General features: G+C 41.9%; 1 protein-coding gene across 1 annotated transcript in view; it reads right to left on the bottom strand.

Annotated features, from left to right (window-relative positions):
- Positions 1-1,920, bottom strand: part of LOC119338316 — a 3,936-nt gene extending 2,016 nt beyond the window's left edge. The window contains exons 1-3 of the mRNA XM_037610609.1: positions 1,907-1,920; positions 1,330-1,613; positions 172-392 (exon numbers count right to left, since the gene is read on the bottom strand). Of these exons, the coding sequence (XP_037466506.1) occupies positions 172-392; positions 1,330-1,591 (483 nt within the window). The 5' untranslated portion in view covers positions 1,592-1,613; positions 1,907-1,920. The remainder of the gene's footprint in view (positions 1-171; positions 393-1,329; positions 1,614-1,906) is intronic.
- Positions 1,921-11,191: the final 9,271 nt, after the last annotated feature.

Below are 11,191 nucleotides of genomic sequence, written 5' to 3' on the forward strand. Positions count from 1 at the left end.
CTCAGATGGTTTTGCCCAAACTGCAACATCCACCTAATGTGTGAACGTCCCTAGTGGGTACGTTATACCATATGGAATGCTTCAAGGGGACAAATACATTGTTTTATACTTGAGGGGGTTATTAAGTAGACTTATTGCTTGAAATAATCGTAGGTAAGTATGGATTTGCACCTGCTTCACAATGATGGGATCATCCCTGCTTATATTGACAACATAATTACGCAATGTATCCAGATAATCCCGCACTGCTATGTATCCATACAACTCTACTGGGCCAAGATCCACAGTAAGTTCAGCCAACTTTAATGAGAAAATTTGTAACACGCGATTAGGTCGATGCCGAATGCATTCTCCATTGCGGATGTCGCAATCTGTGGGATCTGGTAGCCGAGCTTCATAAAAAAAGTAAAGAAATAAGTTAAATTGTAATGGAAAACAATACAGGAAAAAGATAGCCGTCATACAAAAGGTAAGCGTGTCACTAGAGGATTCCACGGCCCTATTGGAAGTTTCCTTTTCATCCAAATGAAAATTATCGATGTTCTTTTTACTATGTATTTCACTCCATCAAAGGTTTTTGTTTTAGGAAACCCAAAGAAAAAGCGGGTAACATTTCATCATGTCAGCAAGTAAAGGTCCATTTCACCCTCCCAGATTATTTCATAACCCCCTAAACTTATTTATTGGTTATGTCTACCCCAAGAATTACTAAAACAAGTCAATTCAGCCCTTGATGAAAATATTCTACTCCCTCCATCCCATAATGTAAGACGTTTTTTGACACTACACTAGTGTCAAAAAACATCTTACATTATGGGGCGGAGGGAGTATTGTTTCACTTTCTAGAAGTCTTATTGTAAGTTATGTTTTTTTATTTTGATGGTAGATAACATCACAGTCTATATAATAAAAATCATAATTTTTCATCCTGCATACTTGGGAGCAACTAAACCTACTTCAATGCTCATGGTACAAAAATATGTGCTAAAAATGCAAGTTTATGAACATATTTCTGTACGGTACATGGTGACAACAAAAAGGATAAAAACCAGTCATGTGGCGAACCGAACTGGGGGTGGGTTGGTGGAGGCCCAGGATAACCAAACTAAGGTAATGCAGGAATAATCTGAAGAATTTCCTCCCCTGCCTTTGCAAAACCTAACAAATGCAACTCCTGAATGCCAATGCATCTACAGTTAACTTGTAAAATTAAGGAAAGTAAAGAAAAAAAGCCAGATGATTTCAATAGAGAACACATCAGTTGACACTATAGCTTGAAAAAGGTGCTTGCAACAAATTGAAATAGGTAAAGAGAGATTATTTACTTACTCTCACTACGGTCATCAACATTATAATCCCTTTTCCACGAATGGGTGTTCCTGTATAAAGAACCATCACGGTGTGTGCTTTTTGGAAGCATTCCCAGGTCAAGTATATCATATTCTTCATCATCGCTTGCTACCAATGCGCTCCTTCTATTGGTTGCACTCCTTCTGTTTTCATCACAACCAGAGATGTCCACAATATTCGAAGATGCATCATGTTTGCCGGCTATAGCATTCACATCTTGCAAGGTTGTCCCACTAGTCATGCTCCGAGATCCAGGTGGAAATCTATCACCAAAGAGAATAATGAGCAAATCTGAGCACCCGACAAAAAAAAATCAATTCTTTTTCGGTTCTCCTTTTATTTCGTGGTATTAACTACTTATAAGATCCCACACCCCCTGTCTTATTATTTACAGAAATCAACACATGAAGGATAATTAAAAGGGATTTCACTCGAATATACGGGCAGATAATGAAAAGGGATAAAAATACACAGTTGGTCATAATCCAAGATCCAAAACTGTAGCAAGAAAAGAAACTAAAGGCGCAAAATTTGGCATGAGATGACGAGAACATACCGGGAAACAGGACGGACAGGCGGATCTGGAACCATCATGAGAGGGAAGGCTCGGCGTGCAAGCGGTGGCGGCGAGCAGCAAGGCGGGGCGGAGGCCATGGAAGAGAGGAGAGGTAGCGAGGTAGAGGAGAGGCGGTGCGGTGGGTCATGAGAGATGGCGACGCCAGGCCGCCGGAGGAGACGGAAAATCTGACGGAGGACTGGCATCTGAGCACGCGGCGGCGGGAGAGGTGGGGGTGTGCCGGTGTGGAGAATGGGGAGTCTCATCAGGTTTTCGCTTTTGCAGATCAGGCGGCGCACCATGATGAACCTATCGCGGGCGCTGGCGGCGAGAAGCCTGCACGCACGGCTTCCGCCTAGATGAGCCCAAAGTTCGTCATGAAGAATTTGTTCATCGGTGAGGGCGGCTTCCACCCCGTCTTCAAGGCCTACGTCGACAGCAGCCCACACGCAGGTCTCGGCCTGCAGAAGGTCGTCGTTAGTCGTTACCTCGGCCTCGACAACAATGGCGTCCGGGAGAAGCGCGAGGGGCCGCTAAACGTCCTCCGTACTTTTTTTTTCCAAGTAAATTCGGGAGCTCTTTATTCAACATCAACAGCTCCAGCAGAATCTGCTAGGAGGCTGGTTACAAGAAAACTTGGAGTAGATTCCAGCCAACACTCTGTAACATAAAATGTGCTCGCTTGCTTTGCACAAAGATGAGCGGAGACGTTGGCTGCCCTACCAACATGCTGAACTACAAAAGACTTAAAAGAAGGAACATGTTCTCCAATTTCATAGAAGATAGGCGCCACCACCGCAAGGGATGTTTGGCGCGAATTCTAGAGATTCACAATCTCCAAATTGTCGGACTCAAGAACCACTTCTGCATAGCCTCTCAGACGGGCGAAGATGACTCCGTCGCGAATGGCAAGAGCTTCAGCTATCAGCGGATCCGTGACCCCAGGGTAGGGTTTGCACCATGCCGCAAGGAAGGATGACTGGGATCGAGCAACTCCTCCTGTCCCTCCCCTTCTTGCATCCATTGCAATACTTCCATCAGTATTTATTTTGATCCAGCCCAACTCTGGTGGACGCCAGCCATGGCCAGGCAAAGTACGAGCATGCTCACGAGGCAGCTCCAGAACTGCCAGGGTTTCCCGCACCCTTCTCAGGGATTGAATAGGATTGAATGCAGCTTTATCCGAGAGGTCCACTTCAGACTCTAAAAACTTATCATCACATAGGATGTCCCTTGACCAGGTTAGCGGGTGCAGGGTTGGCCTTTTAACATTTAGCCACTCTGGTGTTGCATCCCAAAACTGTCTGGCATGAGGGCACTCCAGTAGGGCGTGCATCATGTCTTCGTCAGAGTGAAGACATATTTTGCATGTGCTTACCGTCGCAAGATGGCGGTATTTCAGAGTGGCTTCGACAAGGAGAATGCCTTGCAAAACCCGCCACCAGAAGACTCTCACTCTGGGAATGACTTGGAGCTTCCACAAACGGGACCACGTCTGTTTATCTGTCATTGAAGATTCGGTAGTCGTCCCTTCCTCTAGAGCAATCTGCTCGTTGCGAGTCATTAGAGCATGATACGCTGATTTTACAGTGTAGCAACCTGATCGTTCAAAAGCCCATGCGAATGAATCATCACCCCCTCCCTGCCTCAATGGAATGTTGAGAATAGCATCAGCATCTGGGGGTATGAAGTTCTTGCGCACCACATCCGCCTGCCATGACCAATTGCTGGAGTCAATGAGGTCCGCCACAACATTCACCTGAGCAGTACCAATTCTGCAGACCGGGGACATAGATATAGTGCCCGGAATCCACTTGTCGTTCCAGATGGAAACCGTAGTGCTGTCTCCTATACGTTTAAGAAGAACAATCTGCAATGCATCCCTCCCAGCGATGATAGTGCGCCAAGTTGATGAGGAGAACCGAGGAGCTGTGGCTTGCATAAAATCACATGTAGGGTAATATCTTCCTTTGAGAACTCGGGCGCAAAGGGAATCATGATTTGTCATCAATCTCCATCCCTGCTTCCCGAGGAGAGCTGTGTTAAACAACTTGAGGTCCCAAAATCCCATCCCTCCCTTCGCTTTTGGCTTGGATAAAGAGTCCCATGCTTTCCAGTGCAATGATCTGTGATCAAGGGAACTGCTCCACCAATATTTAGCTAAGTAAGAGACAAGACTCTTACATACCTTCTTGGTTAGATTAAAGCAACTCATACTGAACATGGGGATGCCTGGGCAATCGCCTTGATCCGTACTTCCCGTCCAGCACAAGAAATCAATTGTTCTGATCCTCCTTATGATCCTACCCACGGCGGTGGGTAGACCCAGGTAGCGCTCGCTAAAAGCTTCCACTGAAATATTCAGTGTTTGCTTTAGTAGCAACTTAGTCGGAGCCGGAGTGTTTGGACTAAAGTAAATAGAACTTTTTTCCTTGTTAACCGCTTGGCCCGAACCTTCTTCATATATTCTCAAAATCTCATTTAGTCTGTGAGCACTCTGCTCCTTGGCTTGCATAAAGATCAAACTATCATTCGCAAACAGGAGATGGTTGATCCATGGTGAACGATAGCTGACTCTTATACCTGTATCCACCTCTTGTCCACCGAAACGGTTCAGTAATGATGTGAGTCCTTCCACACACAGCAAGAAAAGGTACGGAGACATGGGACATCCCTGTCGTAAACCCCTTGACGGGGTAAAAAACGGAAGAAGCTCGCCATTGACACGGATGGAAAATCTGACAGAAGAAACACACTTCATGACAAGGCGAACAAAATCCACTCAAAAACCAAGTTTGAGCATGACGGCCCGTAGATAGTGCCATTCAACACGGGCGTAGGCTTTTGCTACCTCTTGAGCACCGCGTTGGATTTCCCCGAAGAGGAGAGGATGATGCAGCAAAGTAGCGTAAGTATTTCCCTCAGTTTTTGAGAACCAAGGTATCAATCCAGTAGGAGACCATGCACAAGTACCTCGTACCTACACAAAACGATAGCTACTCGCAACCAACGCGATTAGGGGTTGTCAATCCCTTCACGGTCACTTACGAGGGTGAGATCTGATAGAGATGATAAATAATATTTTTGGTATTTTTGATATAGAGATGCAAAGTGAAAAGTAAAAGGCAAAGTAAAAACAAAGCAAATAATAAAGTGATGGCGATTGATATGATGAGAATAGACCCAGGGGCCATAGGTTTCACTAGTGGCTTCTCTCAAGAGCATAAGTATTCTACGGTGGGTGAACAAATTACTGTTGAGCAATTGACAGAATTGAGCATAGTTATGAGTATATCTAGGTATGATCATGTATATAGGCATCACGTCCGAGACAAGTAGATCGAAACGATTCTGCATCTACTACTATTACTCCACTCATCGACCGCTATCCAGCATGCATCTAGAGTATTAAGTTAAAAACAGAGTAACGCCTTAAGCAAGATGACATGATGTAGAGGGATAACTTCATGCAATATGATAAAAACCCCATCTTGTTATCCTCGATGGCAACAATACAATACGTGCCTTGCTGCCCCTGCTGTCACTAGGAAAGGACACCGCAAGATTGAACCCAAAGCTAAACACTTCTCCCATTGCAAGAACTACCAATCTAGTTGGTCAAACCAAATGGATAATTCGAAGAGACTTGCAAAGATAACTCAATCATACATAAAAGAATTCAGGGAAGATTCAAATATTATTCATAGATAAGCTGGATCATAAACCCACAATTCATCGGTCTCAACAAACACACCGCAAAAAGAAGATTACATCAAATAGATCTCCACAAGAGAGGGGGAGAACATTGTATTGAGATCCAAAAAGAGAGAAGAAGCCATCTAGCTACTAGCTATGGACCCGAAGGTCTGAAGTAAACTACTCACACTTCATCGGAGGGGCTATGGTGTTGATGTAGAAGCCCTCCGTGGTAGATGCCCCCTCCGGCGGAGCTCCGGAAAAGGCCCCAAGAAGGGATCTCGTGGATACAGAAAGTTGCGGCGGTGGAATTAGGTTTTTGGCTCCCTTCCTGATCGTTTGGGGATACGTAGGTATATATAGGAGGAAGGTGTACGTCGGTGGAGCAACAGGGGGGCCACGAGGCAGGGGGGGCGCCCCCACCCTCGTGACCGACTCTTCTGCTTCGAGTAGGGTCCAAGTCTCCTAGATCAAGTTCGGTGAGAAAATCACGTTCCCGAAGGTTTCATTCTGTTTGGACTCTGTTTGATATTTCGTTTCTTCAAAACACTGAAATAGGCAAAAAACAGCAATTCTGGGCTGGGCCTCCGGTTAATAGGTTAGTCCCAAAAATAATATAAAAGTGGAAAATAAAGCCCAATATAGTCCAAAATAGTAGATAAAGTAGCATGGAGCAATAAAAAATGATAGATACGTTGGATACGTATCAGGCATCCCCAAGCTTAATTCCTGCTCGTCCTCGAGTAGGTAAATGATAAAAAAGAATTTTTGATGCGGAGTGATACTTTGGCATAATTTCAATGTAAATCTTCTTAATTGTGGCATGAATATTCAGATCCAAAAGATTCAAGACAAAAGTTCATATTGACATAAAAAATAATAATACTTTAAGCATACTAATCAAAGCAATCATGTCTTCTCAAAATAGCATGGCAAAAGAAAGTTCATCCCTACAAAATCATATAGTTAGGCTATGCTTCATTTTCGTCACACAAAGATGTTCCCAACTTCTATACCCCCGATGACAAGCCAAGCAATTGTTTCATACTTAAATAATCTCAAATCTTTCAACCTTCACGCAATACATGAGCGTGAGCCATGGATATAGCACTATGGGTGGAATAGAATATGATGATGGGGATTGTGTGGAGAAGACAAAAAAGGAGAAAGTCTCACATTGACAAGGATAATCAACGGGCTATGGAGATGCCCATTAATTGATGTCAACATGAGGAGTAGGGATTGCCATGCAATGGATGCACTAGAGCTATGAATGCTCAACAAAAGAAAACTAGTGGGTGTGCATCCAACTCGCTTGCTCATGAAGACCTAGGGCATTTGAGGAAGCCCATCGTAGGAATATACAAGCCAAGTTCTATAATGAAAAATTCCCACTAGTATAAAAAGACAACTTATGAGACTCACTACATGAAGAACAAGGTGCTACTTTGAAGCACAATATATGAGACTCACTACATGAAGAACAAGGTGCTACTTTGAAGCACAAGTGTGGAAAAAGAGATAGTAGCATTGCCCTTTTTTGGGCCTTTTTTTTCTTTTGGCCTTTCTCTTCTTTTTTTTATTTGGGCAATGCTCTAATAATGATGATCATCACACTTCTATTGATTACAACATAAGGATTACAACTCGAAACTTAGAACAAGATATGACTCTATATGAATGGCTCCGGCGGTATACCGGGATGGTGCAATGAATCAAGAGTGACATGTATGAAAAATAATGCATGGTGGCTTTGCCACAAATACGATGCCAACCACATGATCATGCAATGGCAATATGACAAAAGTAATGTATGTCATGATGATGAACGGAACGGTGGAAAGTTGCATGGCAATATATCTCGGAATGGCTATGGAAATGCCATAATAGGTAGGTATGGTGGCTGTTTTGAGGAAGATATAGGGAGGTTTATGTGTGATAGAGCGTATCGTATCACGGGGTTTGGATGCACCGGCGAAGTTTGCATCAACTCTCAATGTGAGAAAGGGCAATGCACGGTACTGAAGAGGCTAGCAAAGGCGGAAAGGTGAGAGTGCGTATAATCCATGGACTCACATTAGTCAAAAGAATTCATATACTTATTGCAAAAATTTAGAAGTCATCAAAAATCAAGTACTACGCGTATGCTCCTAGGGGGATAGATTGGTAGGAAAAGACCATCGCTCGTCCCCGACCGCCACTCATAAGGATGCACAAGCCAGGTACACTTCATGTTTCAAATTTGTTACACAACTTTAACCATACGTGCATGCTACAGGACTTGCAAACTTCAACACAAGCATTTCTCAAATTCACAATTACTCAACTAGCACGACTTTGATATTATCACCTCCATATATCAAAACAATTATCAAGCATCAAACTTATCTTAGTATTCAATTCACTCAAAAGAAAGTTTCACATATCTTGAACACCAAGTATATTAATATTAAGCAAATTACCATGCTATTAACGACTCTCAAAATAATCTAAGTGAAGCATGAGATATCAATAGTTTCTTTAAAACAAATCCACCGTCGTGCTCTAAAAGATCTAAGTGAAGCACTAGAGCAAAAATTATCACGCTCAAAAGATATAAGTGAAGCACATAGAGTATTCTAGCAAATTCCAATTCATGTATGGCCCTCTCAAAAGGTGTGTATAGCAAGGATGATTGTGGTAAACTAACAAGCAAAGATGCAAATGATACAAGACGCTCCAAGCAAAACACATATCATGTGGTGAATAAAAATATAGCTCCAAGTAAATTACCGATGGAAGTGGACGAAAGAGGGGATGCCTTCCGGGGCATCCCCAAGGTTTGACTTTTTGGTGTCCTTGGATTATCTTGGGGGTGCCATGGGCATCCCCAAGCTTAGGCTCTTGCCACTCCTTGTTCCATAATCCATCAAAAGAATTCACCCAAAACTTGAAAACTTCACAACACAAGACTCAATAGAAATCTCGTGAGCTCCGTTAGAGAAAGAAAACAAAAGACTACTTCAAGGTACTGTAATGAACTCATTATTTATTTATATTGGTTTTAAACCTACTGTATTCCAACTTCTCTATGGATTATAAACTATTTTACTAGCCATAGATTCATCAAAATAAGCAAACAACACACACAAAACAGAATCTGTCAAAAACAGAACAGTCTGTAGCGTAACTAACGCAAACTTATGGAACTCTAAAAATCGTACCAAAATAGGAAGTCCTGGAAAATTTGTCTATTGATCAGCAGAAAAAATAATCAACGCAAAATTACGTTCCTGTGATTTAACAAAATTATATTCGTGCGCGCAAAGTTTCTGTTTTTCAGCAGAATCAAATCAACTATCATCGTAGGTTATCCTATAGGTTCTACTTGGCACAAACACTAATTACAAGATAAAACCACATCCAAACAGAGGCTAGATGGATTATTTATTCCTAAACAGAAGCAAAAACAAAAAACAAAAAATAAAATTGGGTTGCCTCCCAACAAGCGCTATCGTTTAACGCCCCTAGCTAGGCATAAAAGCAAGGATAGATCTAGGTATTGCCATCTTTGGTAGGCAATTCTTCAATGAGTCATCCATATTTATTAGAAATTTCTTTCTTTCTAGTAATTATCAAACTCTTAGGCACAAGATCGAAAGATTCATTCATAGCAAATGGTTCCTTAATGATGGCAAAAAGATTGGGATGAACGCTTATAGATTTAAGATCCGCAGTTTCCTTACTAGATGATTCACCTTTACTCTTAGGAACATAAGTAAGCTTAGTTTTTTAATAGACGAACTTGGATTTCTTTGTACGGAAGAAAAAGCGGTTCCCAAGTTGGTAATGATACCCTCAAGTTTATCGATTCTTGTGGAATCTAGATTTATTTTCTCATTAACTATGGGTTCTTTTTCTTTAATATTTTTCAAAGTCGTTCCTACCTTAGATCTATATTGGGTAATTTGATTGTGGATCTTTTTATCAAGATTTTCAATTGATTCAATGGTAGCAACTTTATTCTCAATAATTTCAAGTCTTTGCATAACATGCTCCAAAGTTAACATAGTTCCATTAATCAAAGGAGGTGGTGAGCCAAACAAATCTATTAAAGCATTATAAGAATCAAAAGTATGGCTACCCAAGAAATTCCCTCCGGTATTGGTATCAAGGATATATCTAAACCAAGGATTAGCACCTACATAAAAATTATGAAGAAGAACTGAAGTAGATTGCTTACTGGTAGATCTATTTTGAGCATTGCAAATTCTATACCAAGCGTCTTTTAGATTTTCTCCCTCCCTTTGCTTAAAATTTAAAACTTCATTCTCGGGAGATAGCGGAGAAGATAAGAGACTAGTCATAGTGATGAGGTGAACGAACTAACACATGAGCAAACAAAAAGGCAAACGAGAAAAAGGCAGAAGGGAAAGAGAGGAGGAGATTGGGAAAGAGAGGGCGAATAAAACGGCAAGGGTGAAGTGGGGGAGAGGAAAACCAGAGGCAAATAATGTAATGCGAGAGATAGGGATTGTGATGGGTACTTGGTATGGTTGACTTGCTTGCGTGAGCCTCCCCGGCAACGGCGCCAGAAATTATTCTTGCTACCTCTTGAGCACTGCGTTGGATCTCCCCGAAGAGGAGAGGATGATGCAGCAAAGTAGCGTAAGTATTTCCCTCAGTTTTTGAGAACCAAGGTATCAATCCAGTAGGAGACCACGCACAAGTCCCTCGTACCTACCCCAAATGATAGCTACTCGCAACCAACACGATTAGGGGTTGTCAATCCCTTCACGGTCACTTATGAGGGTGAGATCTGATAGAGATGATAAATAATATTTTTGGTATTTTTGATATAGAGATGCAAAGTGAAAAGTAAAAGGCAAAGTAAAAACAAAGCAAATAATAAAGTGATGGAGATTGATATGATGAGAATAGACCCGGGGGCCATAAGTTTCACTAGTGGCTTCTCTCAAGAGCATAAGTATTCTACGGTGGGTGAACAAATTACTGTTGAGCAATTGCCAGAATTGAGCATAGTTATGAGTATATCTAGGTATGATCATGTATATAGGCATCACATCCGAGACAAGTAGATCGAAACGATTCTGCATCTACTACTATTACTCCACTCATCGACCACTATCCAGCATGCATCTAGAGTATTAAGTTAAAAACAGAGTAACACCTTAAGAAAGATGACATGATGTAGAGGGATAACTTCATGCAATATGATAAAAACCCCATCTTGTTATCCTCGATGGCAACAATACAATACGTGCCTTACTGCCCCTGCTGTCACTGGGAAAGGACACCGCAAGATTGAACCCAAAGTTAAACACTTCTCCCATTGCAAGAACTACCAATCTAGTTGGCCAAACCAAACGGATAATTCGAAGAGACTTGCAAAGATAACTCAATCATACATAAAAGAATTCAGAGAAGATTCAAATATTATTCATAGATAAGCTGGATCATAAACCCACAATTCATCGGTCTCAACAAACACACCGCAAAAAGAAGATTACATCGAATAGATCTCCACAAGAGAGGGGGAGAACATTGTATTGAGATCCAAAAAGGGAGAAGAAGCCATCTAGCTACTAG

This window comes from Triticum dicoccoides, chromosome 7B (assembly GCF_002162155.2).
Source record: "Triticum dicoccoides isolate Atlit2015 ecotype Zavitan chromosome 7B, WEW_v2.0, whole genome shotgun sequence".
In the NCBI taxonomy this organism is placed as follows: Eukaryota; Viridiplantae; Streptophyta; class Magnoliopsida; order Poales; family Poaceae; genus Triticum; species Triticum dicoccoides.